The sequence below is a fragment of the Anguilla anguilla genome, chromosome 9 (genome assembly GCF_013347855.1).
Source record: "Anguilla anguilla isolate fAngAng1 chromosome 9, fAngAng1.pri, whole genome shotgun sequence".
Taxonomy (NCBI): domain Eukaryota; kingdom Metazoa; phylum Chordata; class Actinopteri; order Anguilliformes; family Anguillidae; genus Anguilla; species Anguilla anguilla.
In genome coordinates, this window is record NC_049209.1 from 28,236,591 (window position 1) to 28,261,386 (window position 24,796).

The 24,796-nt window shown below is 41.2% G+C and overlaps 1 protein-coding gene across 3 annotated transcripts; it reads right to left on the minus strand.

Annotated features, from left to right (window-relative positions):
• Window positions 1–2,801: 2,801 nt before the first annotated feature.
• LOC118236232 (beta,beta-carotene 9',10'-oxygenase-like) lies at window positions 2,802–21,081 on the minus strand. Of its 3 annotated transcripts, XM_035434432.1 has the most exons (13): window positions 20,978–21,081; window positions 17,724–17,915; window positions 14,635–14,836; window positions 13,653–13,864; window positions 13,212–13,327; window positions 11,425–11,527; window positions 10,512–10,640; window positions 8,348–8,508; window positions 7,401–7,568; window positions 6,303–6,440; window positions 4,617–4,799; window positions 4,303–4,413; window positions 2,802–4,058 (listed from the first exon to the last, which is right to left on the minus strand). In XM_035434432.1, the coding sequence occupies exons 2-13, from the start codon at window positions 17,761–17,763 to the stop codon at window positions 3,942–3,944; spliced, it is 1,680 nt and encodes a 559-aa protein (XP_035290323.1). In that variant the 5' UTR covers window positions 17,764–17,915; window positions 20,978–21,081; the 3' UTR covers window positions 2,802–3,941. The 3 variants fall into 3 exon arrangements, with proteins under 3 accessions (XP_035290323.1, XP_035290324.1, XP_035290322.1); XM_035434433.1 differs by lacking the exon at window positions 20,978–21,081 and having other exon boundaries at window positions 14,635–14,833; window positions 17,724–17,778; XM_035434431.1 differs by lacking the exons at window positions 17,724–17,915; window positions 20,978–21,081 and adding an exon at window positions 16,882–17,717.
• Window positions 21,082–24,796: the final 3,715 nt, after the last annotated feature.

Genomic DNA, 24,796 nt, shown 5'->3' on the forward strand with positions numbered 1-24,796 from the left:
TCTCCTGTTTTTTTTTTTTTTTTGTCCCCTGTCGTGTAAGTAAAGTCTTTGTTAATTTTCCCTTTTTGAGTTCGTGTTTTTTCCCACTCTGCGCCTGGGTCCTAGCCTCCGTACCGTGACAATTTCACTACAAATCAATCTTTTTTACTCAAGAAACTCACTGTTGCTTTATTTTCAAGTGGTAATTACAAGTTTTCCGTCAGTACAGTGGTCTAAAATAGCGAGGGGTTTAGAAACATATCCAAAATCTCTCCAAAAAGGAATATGCTTTTTGCCCATTGTAAAGCATATAAATGCGACGACTGGTGAGCTGAAAATTGGTGGGGCGCAAAACTTTCCTTTAAACTAATCGATTTCAACTGCATGTAAACGCACTGTTGCATGCATCACAAAAACTATTACACTACTAACGCTTAGTTTACGGTGTGAAATATCCACATTATATAATACCACTAACCAGTGTTGGGCAGTAGCGTCACTACAAGTAGCAGCGTTACTAGTTTAACTACATTTCTCAGCAGCGTGGTGGTAGCGTCGGATTTCTGTCTCTCTGACAATACCTTGACATCAAGATGTGATGAATTCGCTGTACTGATAAGATAACAAATACCAGGTTGAGTATAAAACAAGATATAAAGAATGATATGTGCGCACCTTTGTTTGACAGGCCTTTGCATGAACACACTATGAACCACTGATAGAGAAGTGCTCAGGAAAGTAGTATTCCAACTCAAGCCCTCCACCTGCTCACTAGACTCAGTTGTCTAGAAGATGAAGTTCTAGTGAGAGTAAATCATTCCCGGCACACTGGTATCTTCTCCATGGCACTAAAAGATTTTAAGGTTCTTTTATTGGTTTTCAAATCACTCAATGGACTAGGGCTATTACATTTCAGACATGCTTTTAAAATATGCTTTGTTCAGATCCCTCAGGTCCTCTGGCAGTGGCGTTTTAGTTGTTCCAAGGGCTAGGACAAAGACTTGTGGGGAGCCAGCTTTAACTGTCTATAGCCGCTTTTCCACAGTAGGGCCGAACCGTTACCAGGGCCACTCCGTGCCGTTCCGCGCTGCTCAGTACTCGTGGGAACGGTTACCGTTTCTGTTTCCACTGTCGGGCTGCTAAAACCAGGACTAGGAAGTATCTAGTGAGGTCAGCAAGTGACGCGGTGGATCAGCGACGGCGTTCCATTGTGAATGTAATATGCGCCAGTTGTTGTCGTCGCTCCCCATACTGTTTTGTTTTTATGTTTCGTTGGCTGACGAAACGGACGAGGATTCTGTGTATTTTGGTCTGTTTTTGGTTTTTCTTCTTAGCGTATGCTCCACTGATCATCACTGTTGCATGCATTCAAAAAACTACTAACGCTTACATTACAGTGTGAAATATCCACATTATATAATACCACTAACCTATTTAAAGACACTCAATCCAAAAATAACGTGTATAACCGAAATACTTTGAGCAGTAGTATAATAATTACATAGCAATGATGAAATTGTATCTGTGTTCAGACAGACAGTAAATCAACGAGTTCAATCCGCTTCTGTTTTTCTCCAGAAAACGATGTCAGATAGGTCTATCAGCAAATATACGGCTTAGCTATGCCCAGAAGTCCTCAATAATAATAGTATTTTCCAAGAAATTACGAGAAATCGTTGATGTTTCGTTAGATGCAGCGTCTTAATGCATAAGTGAATGCGATGATAAGAACATTTTTGGTTACGCTGACCTATAAAACGCTATTCCGAAAGCAAAATTAGACATGTTATACATCGTTAGAAAGCTTACTCTCACCTACTGAATAAATTAATTGTCAATAAAGCCAGATTGTACTAAAAACGGCGACAACGCCGTAAACGATACATGTGGTAGCACAGCTATTTTGAATGTACCCAGGCATCAGAAATGCACAAAATATATTTCATAAACGGATTGTCCAAGACAATATATGACCACTCGGTCTCAAAGGAGACATCTCTACGCATAAAACCAATGGTAAGGTTATGTATTTATTCAATATTTAGTCCCAGATATTGACTGTAGAATGACATGGTATCATTTTTTTAAAACTTTGTCCCGTTTATTTCGTTATTCAGTGAGCAGCGTTTTCACTGCTGTATATCTTATGGCTATTGTCGGGTTTATCTTGTTGCTATGACGGAATACGATTTTTGATTGGCATTTTTATTTATATTAGCTTCTCCACCGACCTAGCTTACGCAAGAGGACGTAAAGAGACCGTATGCGGAGTCACAAAACTAACGTAATGTGAAACCAATCAGTGAATACATCATTAAGCCTGCCCACCCGAACGGTTCTGCTGCACTAAGCACGGTTGTCTAACCGTGCCGAAAATATCGTGCTGGGCACGATTTGTAATCTCTCCGCGCCAAACCATTTCCAGGTGGAAACACCATTGGAACCGTTCCTCTCCATGCTCAGAACTGTTCGGCCCTGCAGTGTGATCCGCACCTCTGGAAGAGCCTGCCAAAGGACCTGAGAGCTTCAGAATCTATCACCATTTTTAAACGACATCTTAGACTTATACTTAGACTTATATATTTTTTAGTTTGGCTTTTACAAAGTTAATTTCACTTTTATTATTGGACTTATTTATTTCTGCTATTTTACTTCACTGTTATTGTCTTTTCTTTTTTTACCTTAAAAAAAAGCCCTTGAGTCTTGTGGTTCCTCACCCCTGATTTAGAGGAAACATGACTGCCTTTCTGCAGGACTTGGATGAAACAGAATTCACAGGTAAGTGTTTTCACAGCTGATTTGCAAAAACAACGCAGAGGCAATTTTAAAAGCCATTTTAACTTTAATAGTGTCATTTTAAAACTACTACAGTGAAATATAAAGATAAAATGGACATTATACAATAAAAACAAATTTAAAATCTGTAAAAGGGTTACATTTGGAATAATGCAAACATGTCAGAAGAATTCATTCCAATAAGGCACATGATACTTTTTAGCTGCGACCGCAGCTCTATAGCTCTGCCTGTCAGTCGGTCGGTTGGTTGGTTGCAAAGGCGTAGATTTCGGGGGGGGATGTAGGGGATACGTCTTCCTCAATATTTAGAACACGTGCATTTGTCCCCCCCAATAAAATTCAATAAAAACTTTGAATTTTGTGTTTTCCTTTACATAAATAAAGACACTTCCACCATAAATTGATGGAGAAAAGGCACAAATTGCTGCAAAATTGCTGCAAAGTTCACCAGAATGCAGGAAATGAAGCTCAAAATTTCCTGGGGGACGACCCCCAGACCCCCAGCTTAATGTGTCCCCCCCAATGTTCAAACGAAACCTACGTCACTGGTTGGTCGGTTGGTCCACAAAAGTGTCACACCTCGAGGCGGGCACAGTTTTCACCCCAGGCTGGTGAAATTCGGCATGGAGGTCGGTCGTGACCGAAGGTAGAGCTGAGTAACTTTCAGGCCAATTGACCAAGAGGGTGCGTGGCGATGGGCGTGGCCTATCACAAAAAGGTGCATAACTCCCAAATTGATTCACAGATTTGCACAAGATTTTGTGGAAAGGTTAGTCACGAGCCAAAGAAGAGGTCACGTGTTTGTGTGAGGATGTGTGCATGGATGCATGCACATATGGATGCATGCGCGTATGCGGTCGCATCTATTAAATCAGGCATTTTCAAAAAATTTTGAATCAGACATATATAAAATATGTCATATTCTGAAATGCACCTGTATATATTGTTAACAGAAATAGGGTCTTTTGACAGAGTTGAACCTTAAGGTTCTGCAGGTCTGGTTGATCCTTGCTTCGGCCTATAGTGGTTTATCCCTCTCCTCCTCTTCCTCTCTTACCTTCCTCTCTTCCTTCAGCCCAACAGTATAATTAGTGATACACAGTCAATTATTCCTAAATTAAAACGATTATTAAAATGGGACTAGTTGCGATATAAAAGCAAGGGTACTATTTGTTGCTATTGAATACTCCGTGGAAACCGTACGGTATGTTTACAGGCACCTCAGCTCTGCCAAGCTCTTCAAACGTTTTGGCATCCAGGACCAAAAGGAAGGTACTCTTTTCCTGGATAAAATAATAAAGAAAAGGAACCCTAAGAAAAAAGGGTAAATAGAGTACATCTACAACTTCAACTTAACTATACAATATAAGAAATACTTCTATAACAGTAGGATACTTTACACTTTTATATTCGATAACTACAATTAGAACAGTTATATTTAATAACAATAATTAACAACCAATTAACAATACCAATGATTATTAATTATCATGACATTGGCTATTGCGTGCACAAGGAGTATCTGACCTGTGTGGGAGTGACGACCACAGACAGAATGACTCCGTCGTCTTCCTCTGTGGCGTCAGGTGATGGAACAAAGACCGGCTCAGACGGGAAAAGCCCAGGGTGATGCCACGCCTGAATCACAGAACGGACCGTTGTTAACATCAAATTCTGAGCAAAACCATCAGCACCCTCACACAAAGGGAATATACTGCAATATATGGCACCTGTGGACTTATATGAGAACATGAGAGGGTGTCTACTGAAGAGGAGTGGTGGCATTAACAGAGTGACCTCAAAGTAAATACATATAAAAAATAAAAAAACTGGGAACCGACCTTCAGCCGTTTTCCCTGGAGGTCCATCTTGAGGAGGGAATCCCCAAGAAGGTGTTTGAACCCACAGCCGTAGAAGTAGCGGTACGGTCGGGTGTTGAATTTGTCATAGTTAATACGTGGGAATTCCAGGCCCCCATACTCATGGAGGTCTTCAGAATGGAGCTCTTCATGGGTACAGTACACCTGCAGATAAAGCAGTTGGCAAATGCATGTCTCATCTTCATTATGAACTATTATATGCAATTAACCCCCAATGAAATAAAAAACTAAAGAATGTAAGGCTAAAATGTTCTGTTGATTTTGTTTGTTAATACTTTTTCTTCCCTCTTTGTTGAAGCCCCACTTTACCTGTACATTTGATTTGCATAAGCTTGGGTAAATTAAAGAAGAAATTGAAAAGCTTCCCTGGGTAGAATACATCTTCGGCTATTATGCTTTTATTCAAACTTTCCCAAGTTGTATTTTGTAAAGACAAGCTCCAGCACATGAGCTGGGAGCAGTCTAGAGTGATGGGGAGACACAGCATCCCCAGCTATACTGAAAGGTTGCTTGGAGAAAAATCTCCTTGGGGGGCAGGTCAGATATTTTAGAGCCACGTGAGCCACTGCGGGTGTGTCATTAGCCAATGTAATGGTTTAACGCGAGAAAGGCCGTGATTTTCACGACGTAGCCTACTACCGCTACACTGATGGCCAGCAATGTCAGACGCATCCAGCATTACAGCATCGATTTCTGCATTAGCAGTGACCTAATTTCATAAAGATTACAAAACCATATGGTGCAAACCTATTTTCTTTAAATAAAGGATAAATCAATTTCAAAGTTTGAATTTCTAAATTACAGCGGTTTTATCATATAGACAAAGGGAAAATTTATCAAGACATATTACAGGAAGACAGAGAAAAGCGCTAGAATGTGCATGACAAAACACAAAATGGAAAAGTATTTAAAGGTGTCAAAATGAACATGCCCGTTTTCAATACTTTCTACATCCTCCCTTCACAAAAATAACACTACTGAGGGGACTTATATAGCATTTTGTGATTAGTGATCATATTGCGGGGGGGGGGGGGCATTTAGAAAATGTAACTTTACTCAGATTAAAGTCAGTGCCTCCCAATATCAGAGATAAGCACGTGAGCAATGTGGGTCTGAATATCTGCTTAGAAAACACATATACCTTTTACATGTGTAACTGTAAACACTTAACCATGTGTGTGAACCTGCTAAGTCGAAATAGATCCGAACTGTCTTCCTCTAGCTCACGTCTGCGTGAGCCTAACTTGTGAACTATGGCGTGATAAGAAGCAACATCACATCATTTAGAGTAGATGCCTGCCTGAGCTCTCCTGAATTAATAAGGTATGAGGCGATGAGCATTGCAGCTTACAGTAAGCATGATGTACAATTCCCAGTTGGAGAAAAAAAGGGATGAGAGAAGCATTTACAAACAAAAAGGAAAAAGCCACACACAGCAGGGAGAAGCAAGCAAAAATATGCCATCATTCATAGCAACAGGATGATTTTTTTTGTTTTAAATGATCAAGTTAAAATCACAATCAGTGTTTCAGTTCTCATACTTTTAAATTTTATTAATTTTTCAAATAATTAAAAACTTCAGAAAAATATAACTCAGTATGAGGCAGATGGCGTGGCCTCTTGCAGCATCTAAGACTCCCAGAATACCTTGTCCTCGGCAACCCTGACAGCAGTGGCCAGGCTGGAAGGAATGGTGTTCAGATTTTGACCACTTGGCGTGTTGGCGTCCACATTGAGAGGGAAGACGAATCGGCGAGGGAAGACTTTGGGCAATGATTCATACAGCTGATGTGGGAAAAAGACAAAATACACACACATTTGAACACACATGCCTTTCTGCTTAACTTGGCCCACGGCCTTTCCATATTTGTGCATATTCTGAATCAATTAACAGCTCCTGAGCATAAAACAGAGAAGGCAGAAAACTTCCCCTTATACTGATGATCTCAACCAGCTTTCGATAATTTTCCTTCATTAGCAATATAGTGATGAACTCACAAAATGGTCCATACCATCAGCTATAGCCAATCCTCTTCAATTAGGCTCTTAGGAGACTGATAACTGTTTGACTGTTTTGATAATGTATTTACATCACTGTGGTGTGGGGATGGCTGGTTTAAGCAGCCACACCTGCCCTGGGTCAAGCTAATTAGATCTGGCTAGTTAGATAATTGGTTATTAATTAGATAATTGGCCAGGCTAATTGGACCCAGGAACAGGAGTGGCTGCACCTGTGCGTAGTGAGGTAATCGGTGCGCACAGGTTAAATCAGCCATCCCCACTCACATGGGGGAGCCTCTGTCATGACAGTGTTTTTAGATCTGCTCACTTGGCTGTAACATCTTGCCAAACCCTCGTAAATAAATGTGGACTATTTGAACATCATCTCCCTGTGTCTCTCCACAATCACAAAAATTGAGCACATTTTAAATTCAACATTGTTTAAAATTGTAGATATATGTACTCTGAAGTTGTACTGAAAACTAATGCAATAGTTAACAGAGTAGTGCATCTTTTTTGTTAATTGTACTCAATGATTAAAACTGATTTTTTCTGAACTGAATTAATCATGACATGAAGAAAGAAGCTGTGCATTTATGTGCCAATTGATTATTCAGACCGGAGAACACATCAAGACCAATGATCAGTTTAAGGAGTCGTTTTCTGCCTCCTCAGTTTTCAGCTCAGCAGCTGCCATTGAAATGACAATCTGCACGTATATGTGGTTGTGCGTTTGTGCTTTACCTGGTCCAAGGCCTCTCCGGATTTGCGCAAGTTCTGGATCAGGAAATCGTTGACAGCCCCCCCATCATCACTGCCGCACAGGTCCAACAGCAGGAAGTCATCCTGCTCAAAAGCGTTAATCTGATGGAAGTTGGCCATTGCCTTGGTGTAGTACTTCACAGAGATTGGCTGTGATAGAGAGGGAGTGGTTCAGTCTCACCTTACACACTGCACGCTAATAACCAAGGGCCAACAGGCCTGGCCCTGGACACCCAAAGGGTCTGCTGGTTTCATTTTCCCCTTAAAATCTAAATAAAATTATGTCTATAGAAAATTGCATTAATTGATCAACTAAGAACCAAGTAAATAAATAGCAGACCCTGTAGTAAATAGCAAAGTAGCAATAACTGGTATATTTATAGACTGTCTAATACATTTGTCAGTATAAATTACAATATATTGTACTACTGCATTTCAAGAAAAAGTTTCTTATTTCATGAAAAAATGTTAAAACAGCCAAGAAAGTCATTATATTGGACCTCCATACAGATGGGGAAAAAAATGGTGAGGGTCAGTGTTTAATTGACCAATTAAAGCAGTTTATTAGGCAATTCAGTGACCTCACCTGCTTGCTTAGTGCTGTATTGGTTACTAATAAGTTATTTATAAGGTGAAAACAAACACTAGCTGACCGGGCTGTGTGTGTCCCTGTGTGTGTCCCTGTGCGCATCCTTCTGTGTCTACCCAGGTGCCGAGGATATCCTGCAGCTCTGTCCTTGTACCCTTGAGCAAGATACTTAACTGGAAACGGTTCATTACACATCCAGCTGTACACTATAAAGGCAGAGTATGTAAAAAATAAAATCTGTGTTAGCTGCGGTGCATAAGAGGGTCTGAAAAACTCCAACATGCACATGGATTTCTAAAACCCTGGGCTGTAGACCCCTGCTCAGCCACGCAGCTCTAACCTTCCCAGTGTGCTTGCTGATCACATGGAACACCGTCTCCAAACTGGGGTCCCAGTAGATTCCATCATTTATGGGCTTTCCACGCAGATTGGAGGTGAGAATCTTCAACAGGTCCATTTTCAGGGGCTGTTCTATGAACACCACGTAATTCTGCGACATTGCTGAAACAGGAACCATACCATAACCATATGTACATACAGAAGGGAAAGTACAGCATTCTGCTGTTGTAGCTACTTGGCGATAATACGACTATGGGTGAGTATGCCACCGTCCTATTTATAAATAGATTTGCTTTCAAGCCACTTTGTATTATTTTCTAGTTTGAAAGTCTATTGTTGTTACTTTTTTATAATTATGTTTCCATATCTGGGGTTGATTCATTACTCACATTACCATTATTATTAATCCCATTATTATTAATTATTGCGATTACTACAAAGTTTTGCAACTAACTGAACAACAAACAACAGAAAAAGGCAATCAGTACATAAACAGTAGGTGAAATAATGTCACGGCACATACTGTGCGGTGAAAAAGTATTTGCCCCGTTCCTGATTTCCTCCATTTTTGCGCTTTGTTACACTGAATGGTTTCAGATCTTTAGAAAAAATATATTATCAAACAAACGGAACCTGAGTGGCCAAACACATTTTAAAAAATATTTTAGTATTTTTTTCATGTAATGAAAAGGTTATCAAACCTATATCACCCATGAGAAAAAGCCATTGCCCTTACCTTAATAACTGTTTGAACCACCTTTAGCAGCAATAACTGCAACCAAATGCTTCCTATAATTTGATTATTTGATTTCACATCACTGTGGAGGAATTTTAGCCCACTCTTTTTTGCAGAACTGCTTTAATTTGGACTTTTCAGCCATCCAGATGACTTACTTTTGTGTTCTGAATCATTGTCTTGCTGCATAACCCAATTGCAATTCAGCTTCAGCTCATGGACAGATAACTGGACATTCGCCCTAAGAATTTTCTGGTGCACAGCAGAATTCATGATTCCTTCAATAATGTCAAGTCGCCCAGGTCCTAAGGCAGCAAAGCATTCCCACACCATCACATTACCACCACCATGTTTGACTGCTGGTATAGTGTTTTCACTGTGAAATGCTGAATGTGCTTATACCTGACTTGGCAATGGACCCATGTCATCCAAAAACTTCCACTTGACTCATTTGTGCATAGAGACATTATCCCAAAAGCTTTGGTGATCATCCTGTTGTTTTTTTTTTTTGTTTGTAAATGTAAGCTGAGTATTGATATTTCTCATTATTAGCAGTGGTTTCTGCCTTGCTACTCACACTTGAATCCCATTTTTTCCCAGTCTCTTTATTTTTGTGGAGTCATGAACACGAGACTATAGAGGCCTTCAATTCTTTGGATATTCCTCTGGGATCTTTTGTGACATCCTGGATGAGTTGTCGCTACTCCCTTGGAGAAATTTTGGCAGGCCAGCCACTCCTGGGAAGATTCACCACTGTTCCAAGTGTTCTCTATTTGGAGATAATGGCTCTCACTGTGGTTCAATGGAGCAGCATCTTAGAAATGGCTTTGTAACCCTTTCCAGGCTGATATATTTCAATAACGTTTTCTCATCTCTTTTGGAATTTCCTTGATCATGGCATAGTGTGCTTGTAGAAACGTTGTGGTGACCAATTCACCCAAATGGTAAGGTACAATATGAGAGAGATTTAGATTCATCAGGGCTGGCTGCAATTAATCCTGGCTGTGTTCAATCAGCTGAATCCAATTATCAATTAAATTAGGTTAATTGGTCTATTGAGTAACTAAGGGGGCAATTACTTTTTCAAATGGGTGATATGGGTGTTTGATAACTTTTTTCATTAAATAAATGAAATGATTTAATAATATGCTTTGTGTTTTTTTCTCTTTGTCTAATACTACACTTTGTGTAAAGATCTGAAACAATTCAGCCTGACAAATATGCAGTAATAAGAAGACATCAGGAAGGGGGCAAATACTCTCATGGCACTGTATGTCAGCCAAATAAATATTTGAAGGATAGTCAGAAGAATGCTATTGTATGCATGGATTTAATACACAATTTGTTTCTGGTAGGATTGAATGATTCAGCAAAAATCATCTGTGGGGGACAGTTAAGCGATATCGACCAGTGGCAGCAGAAGACTCACCAAAGCTATGGTAGTAAGAGGGTCTAGCCCTGTCCACTGAAGGGATGGAACACAGCACTTTAGCGCCCTCTAGGGTCTCGGATGGCCCCGCCTTCCCCGCAGGCACACGGATGATGTTATAGAAGGCCCCTGAGAATCATATCAGATCCAGATCTGGTTTGTGTCCAAGTAGGATAACGTGAGGCATTCCAGGATTCATACATAGGATACATAGTAACACCACTGAAAAGGCAATTCTGCTTTTAAACCAGTTTTGCATGTCTACACACCACTTTTTCACAGATTTCTTTTTTTTTCACAAAATATTAGTTATACAGCTACAAATTTACTGAAACAACTCAGGTTTTGTACCTTGCACAATAGTGCAATGGCAGTGCCCCACCTCTCCATCAAAACTATAACCTTAGAACTGCAAACCCAGTTCCCTGACCTTTAAACTATACTGGAAACCACTAGCTCTCTGCAGAAAGAACATGGATGGTGTTGACACAAGTGCCATGTTGGTTATTGATTAATCTAAAAATCTATCAAATTTCCAGGCCTGTGGTAACTTACTGAACATACAGCAGATTGGCTGGAACCCCCTTTGTATCCCACGCCCTACCTTTCCTCCAAACTTATGACAGCTTTGTTACATGAAACAGAAGTTGTCCATTAACCTCTGCGGTCAATGACTTCTAAATGAACTGGAGCTTCCCACATTATATTGCATTATATCCCTGGTCACACCTATACTTTTATGACGTAAGGTTGCTTGTGAGGGCCCTTTGATGAGGGGATTTTAATTTTAATGATCTGCAGTCCAAAAAACTAAAAAATATCCTATTTTATTCAAATTCTAAAGCCTGAAGTTCATTGTACACACATGAAATTTCACAGACAGTGAATGGAATAATGGAGGAATGTCACAGACCTCTACCAGTGTACGAGTTGCCCATGTTGTATGCCGTTCCATCAGGGTCATAGTGGGGATGAGCTGTGGCTGCATTGACAGCAATAAACTTGCTCCAGTCCACCTTCAAAAAGGAAAGATATGGCTAAATATGAGTGTATAATGCTACTAAAGTTGGTATAGTAAAGACCCTGTACAATTAGACCATCATTTCCTTTAATCAGTACTTATTAAAAGTACCAAAGGGGATAAAAACTTTATCAGTTGAGATCTTCTGACTTAATAAACACTTCAAATGCAAGGCAAAAACTTGACTGCAAAGGGTCTTTATGCCACTTTGAATTTATGAGGGAAGAGAAGAGAAAATGTAAAGAAAACTTTTGGAACATAATTCTGAGGGAACACAGTGTGAGAGGTCAAGTGCTTCATGCTACACAGAAAAATTCCAGCTGGGAGCAGGGCATGGTTTTGCCCATGTGCACTATAATTCACCGCTGTTAGTCTGGAAGCCTGAAAACTACCAGACCTGGGAACCAGAAGAGATTATATAATATACAGCTGCAACGTCCTTCGACATACAATTGGCTCCTCTTATTAAAATAGTTTACTGCTGTCATTCTAATGAGCAAATCACAATTAAGTTATGTCAAATATTATGTAACTGTTAGATTTTGGTGTTTTTTAGCAATGTGTCTTTTTTACAGTTTTCAGAGTTTCAGAGTAATCCGTTTAATCCTGTTTCCGTCTTGGTGTCGAGTACCCATTTTCAAATACAAGCTCTCCCCAGAGACTTAGGTGCCAAGAGCCATTGGAAAGCAACCCTGGGTGAATAGAAATTATAATACGTGAAGTGTCATTGATCTGGCCATGGACAGGAACCAGGGAAGGAGTGAATTATCACATTGATGTGACCTTTCCTCCTGGCCAGACACCATTTTTTTAAAGATTGTACTTAAGCTGTGCCATCTCTCAATGACAGTTGTGTTAGACTGGAGATGCTCATAAGACCACGCAGACCTGTAACCATGAATTAAAAAGCTAAACTGTCTTTCACCATCAAATTCGATTAAGACTCTTTCCTTCCTGAACGCAACTGGAAGCAACAAGCAGCGAACAGAATTTTGATTAAAGAAGAAAAACAGAAGCATTCTTCAGTAACAATTATGTTGCTATGATACATTTTTTCATTGGATTAATGCAAATATAGGAATGTGTTAACTGTTAAAAGTTATTACCGTTCCGCTTACAAGGAGGTTTAGTCCATTTGTCATGTCATCATATTAAATAAACTGATTCCTAATTAAAACTACAGTATGTCTGTATGTCTTGTGGTTTAATTTAAGCACCTGTAGACAGGAAAAAATTCTTATAAGCAGCTATAAAATGAATCTTCAACATAATTACCCAATTTGAGATACATTTAATGTCATATTGGCATATATAGAAAACAATAGCCTGCCAGGTCACGTAGTAGAGGCAGAAACTCGGGGGATTTTCAAGACTAAGCTTCATGCGGTGTTAGATAATATCTAGACTGTAGGTAAACAGTACTAATTTAGTCGGAAAATGGCAAGCATTGTTGGGTTGAATGGCCTTGTTCTCATCATTATGTTATGTCATGTTAAGTTCATTCAAAACCTGTCGTCCTCACACTGTTTATTTATGCGGATCTGTGACAACATGGGGTATCTCCAATCCAATCGGGCAGTGTAAATATTGCATGAGTTAGCACAAAGTCAGTTAGGCCAGGGGGAAAAAATCCCATTTCCCCTGTAATTCCTGTGAGTATGACGCTTAGTGTACAATACCTTCCCCTTTGACTCCAGGGTCTCAGGGTCAACCCGATGCATAAGGTTGGTCTCCGTGCTGACATAATAGTCTCCCTTGTACTTGACAAAGTTGACGCTAGCATTGTCTGTGGGCTCTGCAGAAGACCGAGGAAGGAATAAATAGTTATAAATAGTGACCACTTATGGGTGACACAAAATCCACAAAATTTCCCGCTACAGTACTGTAACAGTTTTGTATAATGTAACAGTTTGACCATGCTGTTGAGATGCTCTTCCAGAGAACATGAGAGTGTGTTATCTAGGATGGCCTCTAAGTTACTGACACAGGATGAAGGGTGGGCCAGAAAGCTATTGATATCCAGGGTGGGAGAGTTATTTGTGGCTATGCTGCTTTTACTGGCATGAATGTGACCAAACAACCTAGAGATTCACTCCACCTCAAATGGCATTGAGACTCACTTGGCAATTCGAAGTAGGACAGAAAACGCTGAAAGAAATTCTTGCAGGGGTCCGGCATGGCGAGGGTCCCAAACTCTGACACCATGATACGGTTGTTCTCGCTGTTGGACTTGTAACTGTCGCTACGCAGGAAATGACTCTTGTAGCTCACCTGGCCACCCTCCATCTTGAACTGGTGAAGAAGGGCCATGCCATCAAACCAGTGTCTGAAGCTGGAAGAAGCAGAAATGTCAGAATGTGGACACACTCAGTCAAATTTATATGATCAGTTCCACAAAACATTTGCCATAATATGCTTCAAAATATACCTTTACTTATAAGCCTAGGGCAACAAGTGGAAAGGTAAAACTCCATAGGACAACAAATGGGAACAAACCTTGAGAAAAAAGGGAGTGCCCATCCTCAGGCCTGCTCAGGATAAGGGTTTATAATGACTAACACAGGGTATTTAAGAGAACCAAAACAAAAAGGTGAACATGGTTTTGGTGCACTGAGGACAACCAAGAGGACAAAGATAATTAACCACATTATGAAGGCCACACACACTAAATCCTTACAATACATTACCCCAACATCAACCTAGCAGTGCCAAAATACCCATCCCCCAGGACAATCCCATGAAAAATCAGAAAAGTATTTCAAAATGTACTGAATTGATTTAGAGAGAACAGCCCGTTCAATTGGCAGAACATTACAAATGTAATGGAACATTCTGTCTATTGCATAAGGTCTCTGTGAACCCGTTAGGAGCTCAGCACTCCATAAAACACCAGCTCGTTCTGCCCTAAGAGGTCATGCACTTTTTCCTCTGCTTTTTCTCTCACAAAGTGAAGACTGTGCAGTACATCACTGGCATGTTGTTTACCCCATTGATCAAACCTGCAGACACAAAAATCAACATGGAAAGAAAGCTGATTTTAAACATGCCATATAGCCCAAGCGGGACGAGGGAGGATGGGCATGTGATCACCGCTCTGCTCACCTCTCCTTGCCGAACTCAAACTTGCCCGGGCCATTGCGCAGTAGGCTGCCATTGATCCAGGCTGGGATGTTCCCGCAGACGGTGGTTTCAATGGGCTCTGGTGTTTCCTCCACCGACCGCACCAGAGGGGCGATACACGGCAGGCCCAGAGCACTTCTGCTGTGCTGCTCCTCCCCAGAGCCCAGGCTGCTTACTGCTCCTGCTGAGAGAGAGAAACTCACACAGGGAGGGGAGATTAAGAGAAGTGAAAGATGGTGAGACAGAAAGAGATAGGCAGAGAAAGAGGAATCTTGCTCGGTGTCTCAAGTGTGTTAAATTTACAACAAACATAAACTAGAAATACCGCCTCGCGGTTGTATGCCTCCGCCAACCAGTAGCCAGTTGGGATATAAAATGTCATCACTTCATCAAGTCTTCATGCATGTGATAATTCACTCCTTCCCTGCTTCCTTTTCCTGGCTAGATCAATGACTCTTCACATATTATAATTACTAGTCACCCATGGTTGCTTTCCAATGGCTCTCAGCACCTAAATCTTAGGGGAGAGCTTGCATTTGAAAGGGCACAGCTTGAGTACAATCTCTAAACAATGGGGTCTAGCCAGGAGGAAACGCTTCATGCTTGTGATAATTCACTCCTTCCCTGGTTCCGTTTCCTGGCTAGATTGACCATTTGGATATAAAATGTAATCACTTCATCATTTTATCCTATTAGACACTTGTGTGAAACTTTGTCATAATTAGCGTATGAATTCTTGAGTTATGGCCAAAAACGTGATTTGTGAGGTCACAATGACCTTGACCTTTGACCACCAAAATCTAATCAGTTCATCCTTGAGTCCAAGTGGACGTTTGTGCCAAATTTGAAGAAATTCCCTCAAGGCGTTTCTGAAATACCGCGTTCACGAGAATCAGGACAGACGGACAACCTGAGAACATAATGCCTCCGGCCACAGCTGTGCCGTCGCGGAGGCATAATAAAACAGGCTATTCACAGCAAATGTGATCATTTAAGGAGAAGGTGCCGGTTAAAGGGTGAGATGGGGATAATAAAGTATAGAAAAATAACCTAGTGTAGACTCACTCAACGCCGCCTTTGTTCACACGGGTTTTATATTCTTAATAAACCGGCGGTTTGTTCCAAGTCACTGTGGTCATTGAATCACACACAAACAAACTAATTTCTACAGGGTATGCAGTCAGAAAAGCCATATCCTCAGGTAGCTCCACTGTGTATAAATAAATAAATAACTTTTTTTCACAAATTGGATAAGCATTATGGATAGGCCCTATACTTAATTACCATCATGATGGGAATAGACAGGTGAAACGACAACATGCTCATGACGTGCTATGCACAGAAACGTTGATTGGATAATTCATTTTCGTAAAGTTATTAAACTATCTATGTCATTTTCGCATGCAGATGTGCTACTAGATGCGCACTGTAGTACAACCATTCGATTTGAAAAACAAAATGTTGGCATAATAAGGCTAAAACTGTGACAGGATGATTGGAGCGGAGCGCATCGGTAAGGGACAGCTTACGAGTGCCTCAGACCACCCTTTCAAAGGTATACCTTTCAGAAGGTAGCCTATACCTTAGCTAAGGAGGCGCCGGGAAACAGCTCGAGACCTAAAGGAAGCTCTTAAGGTATAGCTTACGACGGAAGCAGCGCTAAGGAGACTCTGGGAAACGCAGCCCTAGGTTTTAGGTCAAAACACGGATCGCCTATTCTACTGTCCAAATAAGGGACGATTCCGTATGCCTATTTTGCGGGATGGTTGAATGAAGCCAGTAACTAGAACCGTGATTCAATGTTGCCATGTATTGCGAAATTGAACACTGAAAAGAAGAGGGGACGTAACAACAATTCAAAATCGAAAAAAATAATTTTGCTGTTTTAACTGCTTTAAGCATCTTTTTGATTATTAGCTGATTTTACTAAATCTGATCATTTAAATGCTTTGACGTGAATAACAAGACCACACGGGAATTCCCAAAGGTTGATTACGGATTATGTATTATTATTATGGTCATTACATATTCTTCATAATGTTGGCACGCTTGTTAAACAAGCAAATCAATTAATATAGATTGAGATTGATTATTATTTAGGCTACCTTGCGATTTAAGTTTATGGTAATTCGTGGTAATAGCGTTTACTTTCTCACGCATTTACACAAGTTAAGAAAATATTACCAAATTAACAAACTGAAAAAGGCCTCTCACCAAGTATTCACTTACCCATCATCAACAGTCGTGAACAAACGTGAAATACACGAAGTAATCCCGCTGCAGACTGCAAGCCTTTGCGCGACACAAACGGAACCCGTGTAGACACACGACGCGGCGCGCCGTGCTGCTTCGCCATGCTGCTTAAAATGCGCCGCTTACGCTACGCGTGCGGTGGGTGTCCGGCTTATAGAATGCTGGATTTTGTAGCGCATTGACTTTAGAACTGTTAAAAGGCCGAGGTGTCCCTTTACTGAGAAATAATGCCCACCCTTGGACCAATCATAATCGAGTATTCAGCCAAACTGTTATATAATTCACGATAACAAAGAACTTATATATATATATGGTAAATGTATTATATTAGGAGCATCAACAGAGGGAAAAGAGGCTATATACACATATATATATATATATATATATATATATATGTAATATATATATATATATATAGCCTATAGCCATTTTGATTGAACGTTGACAAGTGTTCCCAAATAAACTAACTTGTAGCTGAATGGACCGCGTTAAATCAAAACGTAAAGACATAAATGCTAAATAAACAGATACTTTATTATTCTTTCAATTACCGTCAACAAAACATAGCCTCTATGCCACTACTTAAACTGCAGCGTGTTAAAACTCGCAGAATTGTACATTATTTGTGTATGCACATCCTGGAATAAACACGGTCCTGGAAAACATGCAGTGATTTTCAAAATCAGTTAACAAGAAAAGAGATTACAGGCCCGAATTAAGAGGAAAAAGTTGAAGCAAGACACTTCCGAGCTCAGAACCGCAGAGACAACTGCATAACACAATCGCAAACGTAAACGTCGTTCAATATTCAGTCTTACCTGAAAAAGGCGTTTTCGCTGAAGACATGGTTAAACACATTGAGCTTTAGACTAGTGGTGGGGCTTTGAGTACGCTTGGTCTTGTCAGCTGACTTCTCTGTAACGTGAGAGCTGTACACAGTTGGCTGTGGAGCTGTCACAGAGCGTCGCAGAAAGATGGACGTTGTACGAGCTGCTCCAGCTCTGTAGCACCTGCAGAGAGAACGCTACTTCAGGGAAGTAGGCCCTTTCCGTCAGCAACGAGTCCCCTGAAGTTCATATCCTGACTTGAGCTGTCCGCACGGCATTTAGAGATGACCGACTGTTCTCTTGCAATTTAAAGTTAAGGATTTAACGGATTTCCCAGACATTCTTCCCTCAAATCATTATAATTGTTTGATTTTGTAATATCATTCAAATCGGTTCCCCCGTCTGCTGCGGTTAAGCAATCCGCTCTTTGAAAAAGGTCTCCGCTCGTGAAATGTGTGTGCGCATCTATACTGTGAATAGTGGTAGTCTGCACGCGCAACATCTTCAGGGAAATGCACTGTCGAAAGTATCAAACGCTAAGTGGCAGAGCCATAACATCTTCAATTGAGTGGCCAGCCTGGGACCACTAATTAGCCTACTTTGGGGTGGCACAGAAATATGAAAACAAAAATGTGTAACACATAACTACAATATTTGGTAGCCTACACTAACTCTACGTTTACGCCGCCTGGTAAAAAAGTGGCCAAATTTATGTAGGCTAGGCCTATTGTATTATGAACGTATAAACAGGGAAAAGCGCATGGGGGATCGGATATTTTCAGATCTGTTTTGGGTCACATTCATACAGTGTAGGCTATGGTTTAAACACTCCGCGCTGTGGTGGCATTATAAACAGGTTGAGCGGGGTGTTTTTTTTGTTTGTTTTTTTGTTTTTATGACGCACGGCAGGTTTGATCTAAATGCTGTGACAGCATAGCCTTTTTTTCTAAAGATGGTATTTCTCGACATTATTGTACTTCCGTCGTGACATTCCTACGCTTGCGGGTCAGGAAGTCTTCACGGTAAATTTTAGGAAAGCGCTTCCTGCATTGCCTGTGTCGAAACTGCTGCGAGGGGTCACAACGATAGGCCTAGATTCGCTTGCAGTCGCATCTGTCCAGATTGTAAACAAGTCGGGCGTTCTTCACGGTCAGTTTCAAATACAGGGGATTTTCGTCGTTCGACCTAAGATGCTTCGAAAAGCAATAGCAGGAATGATTATTTCTGTCTTTTTTGTGCCCATTGCAGATGGCTATATGGCTGTGGCGGCGTGGTATCAGAACCCTCCTGTAGGCTACGCGTGCGAGTTTTTTCACACGTAAGGGCGCGGTCACACGTGCGAATGCAGGCGAATGACCATCGCCTATGGCAAGCCATTTTAACATTTAATCGAACCACACTCCTATCTGTAATTACATTTTAGATATCCATAATAGCATTTTTCCTAGTCAAAATTGTATTCTCAGTCAGAATGGTAATTAGATGTCCACAATAACATTCTTACTAGTAGAAATTGTAGGCTATTTCAAGATATCTATAACTTTGATTGTACTAGTCAAAACTAAATTTAAGATATTTAAAAATCCTTAAAAAGTATAAGTGGCCGATTTAACATTTAATAGATATATATTGGATATATATTGCAGATATCCATATCCGTAATTCAATTCTTCCTAGTCAAAAAGAAAATTGCAGGTATCCACAATGACATTCTTCCTATCCACAATTGTCATTTCAGATATCCACAACGGAATTCTTCCTAGGACAAGTGACATCACTTTTGCCATTCATGTGTATTGGGCTTTCAATTTCATATCTAGTTTTTCCTAGTAAGAATTCTATCGCAGATGTCCAGAATGTTCATTCTGGATGTCAAGCATGTGTCAGGACTTCTGCCTGAGTTTCCTCTTTCTTGTTTATTTTTCTGTTTTTCGGTATGTATGCGTGAGTTGTGTGTGTGGGTGCACGCATGGTTTTGCTTTGTTTACAGGTCCCATGTGTTCCTTGGTCCCGCCCACGCTCCACCCTCAAGCCGGGCACCCACCGCACGCGTATCGACCGCGAGCGCACTACGCGCGTATTACGCGCGTCAGTTCCTGCCAGCCATTCTGCCAAGTCCTGTTCATGAGTCGATTATTCAATCAAGCCTCAGCCACCGTCCCCACCTGCAGCTCATCTTTTTATTATTTCGCCAGCTATTTATACCCTGCTAGTTCGTGTAGTCCAGGGGTGGCCAACCCTGTTCCTCGAGAGCCGCAGGGTCTGCTGGCTTTTGTTTTTACTCAGCGCTTAATTGATCAATTAAAGCAGTTGATTACACAGTTAACTCACCTCACCTGGTTTCTTTTGTCTAAGTGGTTGTTGTATTTAAGGTGAAAATAAAAGCCAGCAGACCCTGCGGCTCCCCAGGACCAGGGTTGGCCACCCCTGGTGTAGTCTTTACCAGATCGTGCCTATGGTTTTTTCAGTGCCGTTCGAGCTTACTACTCTGTTTAACTTATTTCCTGGTTTTCGACTTCTGCCTGTTTTTTTTCCGGTTACGAATTTAGCCTGCCTGCTCTGTATTTTCGTCTCTGGTTTTTTGATTCCTGCCTGTTTACCTGACCTAGCCTCTGCTCCTGTTTTGTACCTTCGCCTATTTGGATTTTAGGATTTTCAACCCTAGCCTGTTTTGTGACCACCACGAGACTGTTGCTGTTTTGGTACTCTATTTGTTTGTAATAAATCGCCAAGAATTTTTCTGAATTCCCTGGTCTGCTTCTGAGTCCTACCCCGTACCTAACAGAATGACGTTGTGGATCTGAAATGACATTGTGGATAGGAAGAATGTCATTGTGGATATCTGAAATGTTCTTTTTGACTAGGAAGAATTGAATTACGGATATCTGCAATACATATCCAGTCTAGCTATTAAATGTTAAAACGGCTTGCCATAATCGCCTGCCGAGGCAAAATTCCTATCTTTTCGTGCTGAATGTGGGCAGTGCAGGATGTGACGCACACGGAAATCAGTTTGCTGGTTTGCAGTCCGTTTGAAAATAAATGTTTTCACTTAATTGTCTCATTTGTACATGTTATCATACTTTCATGGACAAATACGGAGAAAGAACATTGGTGTACAAGTTATTGACAGTAAATAACAGTTGTTATAGTTGTATTTGTTAGCTAGCTTAGCCAAGTTAAGCTAGCTAACAAATACCACGAAATATGAACTGATGTTATTGATACATTTTCCATTTATTTACCTTCAATGCCTGTCTCCCGACTCACTGCCAGCCAGGCAGAATCTCTCTTGTGGAGTAGTTTTCATGGGCAAGATTGTACAATACCGGCTGGTTAGACACAGCAACAAAGTCTCATCCATCCTGGCTCACTAAGAAAACTAGCCTACAGCCAATTAGTCAAGTGGGGTCAACCACACACACTTCTTTGCTATTGGTTGAGGCTGCGAATTCGCCGGTCAAAGTTCACCAAAGTTGAACTCCATGCGATGCGAATTTGCTTCGCCACCGGAAGCGAATGTTTTATTCGCCCCTTCGCTTGCATAGAATGGAAGTGAACGGAAGGCGAATATTCGCCAATATTAATTTCGGGCATGTGTGACCGCGCCCTAAACCGTGTTAACACAGGTAGCCTATTGGTAGTCATTTTTAAATTAGATGTAAACAGGCAAAAAAAAAAAGGATATAGGTAAAAACTGGTCATCAAGACATACGGTGTAAATGTAGCCTTAGGGCAATGCAGACCCACCGATCCATTCAGACATATACAGTTAAGCCCAAAATTATTCATACCCATGCCAAATTTTGAGTTATTGTGAATTTTTATTTGACGAATAGGTTTCTTCTGGCTGGAAATGACATAAGAAGGTGACATAAGATGGTAAGACATTGTGTTAGAGATATTAATGAAAAATATAACCTATTTTATGCTTTTTTTACATTTTGACAAAACATTCCAAAATTATTCATACGCTTTCTCAGTAATCAATGGCAAAGCTTTTATTTGCCATCACAGCAGTCAAACGGTTCTTAAAATTGCCAACAAGCTTTTTGCAGGTCTCCACTGGGATTTTGGACCACTCTTCTTTTGCAAAGATCTCCAGGTCCTTGAGGTTGCAAGGCTTCCTTGCCATCACTCTGGTCTTTAGTTCCCTCCACAGATTCTCGAAGGGATTCAGGTCTGGACTCTGGCTGGACCACTTCAAAACGTTGATATTATTTTCTGTTTACCATTTCTTGACCACTTTGGCTGTATGTTTCAGATCATTGTCTCGTTGGAAGGTACAGTGCTGCCCAAGGCCAAGTTTTTCTGCAGACTGCCTGATGTTTTCCTCCAGAATCTTAATGTAGTCCTCTTTTCTCATGATTTTGTTTACTTCGACAAGGTTGCCTGGCCCATTAGCTGGAAAACACCCCCAAAGCATCACATTCCCACCACCATGCTTGATCGTGGGGATGGTGTTCTTGGGGTTGAATGCTTCTCCTTTCTTTCGCCAAAGGAAAGCCACGTCCCTGTGTCCAAACAACTCCATTTTTGTCTCGTACGACCACAGAATTGATAACCAAAATCTTTCTTCTTTGTCCAGGTGAGCTTTTGTGAAGGCTAGACGAGCTTTTGTGTGCCTGTCTTGGAGAAGTCGAGTCCTCCTTAGTTGGCGTCCATGGAGGTCAGCCTTGTGCAGTGTCTGCTGGAGTGTCTGCTTTCAGATGTTGGTACGAGAATTCTCAGATTCTTCAGGATGGCCTTGATGGTGATTCTTCTTGGTCTCTCGCACTACCATTCTTGCCAGCGCAGGGGTCACTTTTGGCTTCCTACTACGCCCTTTGAGATTTTTCACATTGTGGAACTCCTTGTACTTTTTGATGATGCTTTGCACTGTGGCCAATGGCACTTGAAAATGCTTGGATATGGCTTTGTAGCCTTTTCCCTTCTTGTGAGCAGCCACAAGTCAGAACACTCACCGGTTGTGATTTTAAAAAAAAACCCTCTCCACAATAACCCACCCCACCATCTTTGCTGAAGACCTCAATAAATTCTGTGGACGTTTTGACACCACAGATATGACACAGGAATGTGAGGGACTGTTAAGAAATATACCACTGCCAGAGACGACACCACCGGCACCCTTCTCTGTGGAGGATGTACGCTGCCAGCTGAGACAGTGTAAGCCAGGCAAAGTTGCAGGGCCTGACGGCATCCAGGCACGGGAGCTAAGGGACTGTGCCATGGAGCTCTCTCCTGTCCTCCACTCCCTCTTCTGGGAATCACTTAAGACATCTACCATCATACCGGTCCCCAAGAAACCTCGCCCCTCAGAACTCAATCATTACCGGACCATTGCACTCACCTCAATATAATGAAATGCCTGGAAAAACTGGTTCTACACTCCATTCTCCTAGCTGTCAGACCACACCTAGATCCCTACCAGTTTGCCTACCAGACCAAGAGAGGGACTGAGGATGCTGTGGCATGCCTCCTTCACTCCCTCCTCCAGCACCTGGAAGCACCATGCAACTTCATCCGGATCCTTTTCATCGATTTCAGTTCTGCTTTCAACACCATCCAGCACCACCAGATGATCAGGAAACTCCACCAACTCAACGTTTCTCCACTCCTCATCCACTGAGTTCACAGCTTCCTCACCAACAGACCACAAGCCATCAGAGTCTGTACAGTAAGATCTTCCACCATCATCACCAACACCGGAGCCCCACAGGGCTGTGTGCTGAGCTCCTTCCTGTACACACTCTACACCAACGACTGCACCAGCCCCTCACCCATCACCACATACTTCAAGTACTCTAATGACACAGCCATACTTGCACTCCTCAATGATAATAACTCGGTTACAGCCTACCAGCACTCCATATCCCACTTCACACAGTGGTGCACAGAGAACTATCTTCAGATAAATATTGTCAAGACAAAACAAATGGTCATCACAAACCCCAGTCCAGACCATACAGTCCACAACCCCACATGCATCAATAATGAAACTGTTGAACTGGTTAACTCCTTCAAATATCTCAGACTCACTCTGGACAATAAACTCAGTTTTGATCAACACACCATTGACATCCACAAACGCAGCCAGCAAAGACTTTCTGCCATGCGGAAACTAAGAGCACTTTCTGTTGCACCGTCACTACTGTACAAAAGCATCATCCAGCCCATCTTACTCTACTGCTCACCCTGTTTCTTCACCATGCTAACTGCTACAAACAGGAACAAACTCACCCGCATCACACATAACGCCTCAAAAATCATTGGACTCCCCACCCAAAACCACTCAGAGCTCAACAACAGAGACCTAACACACAGAGCACTCACCATAGCGCACGACCCCACACACCCCCTCAACCCACTCTTCTCACTCCTTCCATCAGGTCGCAGGTACAGGTCTCTGACCTGAAAAAGGTTTTGTTTGTAATTGTAGTTCTTATAAAGGCCAATAAAGGCATACTTTAATATTATTTGGTTAAAAAGGCTGATATTTGAATGTTTAAGTTTTCTGGTTCTGGTTTGATTTAATTGCTAAAATTGTGTCTATTTATTGTGTCATTCTTTGAGACTACATCATTGTAACATTGTGCCAACCATCCCCATAACATGTGCCAACCAACCCTGTGTTGGGGCTGGTTGGCACAAGCGCACAACATGAGTTTAATCATTAATAAACTAATTTTATTAATGCCTTGTGTATATTAAATGTATCTGTGTTTTAGCTGCGATCCTAATCTTTTATTTGCTACACTATAGATTATTTTAACATATGGTACGGCAGAGTTATACATAGTTTAAGACTCACCTATACAGACTCACTTAATGTTTCCTGTTATGTGTGGCTTCCTGTTTTTATGTGTTTTATCATTTTTATTTTACATTTATCTATATTACTTTTCCAAACGGAGATTCCATAAACTCACACTCTTGTGCAGTGTTAGTGATCAAATGACGGGCTGGCTGTAGTGCTTGGTTAGGGGCCGTTAATAAATTGCTAAGCAAAAGTTAAAAAATGCATATGTTTTTCAGTACCATCCAGGTCACTTGATCCAATGATT

Bases quoted from the DNA above. Each gene is read 5' to 3' on its own strand.
- LOC118236232 (XM_035434431.1), bottom strand. From the start codon at position 17,008: ATGGCGAAGCAGCACGGCGCGCCGCGTCGTGTGTCTACACGGGTTCCG. The intron at 13,328-13,652 runs GTGAGTCTCAAT...GGTCTTCTGCAG, and splicing joins GTCCTACTTCGAATTGCCAA to AGCCCACAGACAATGCTAGC. The intron at 10,641-11,424 runs GTCTGTGACATT...TATGATTCTCAG, and splicing joins CAACTCGTACACTGGTAGAG to GGGCCTTCTATAACATCATC.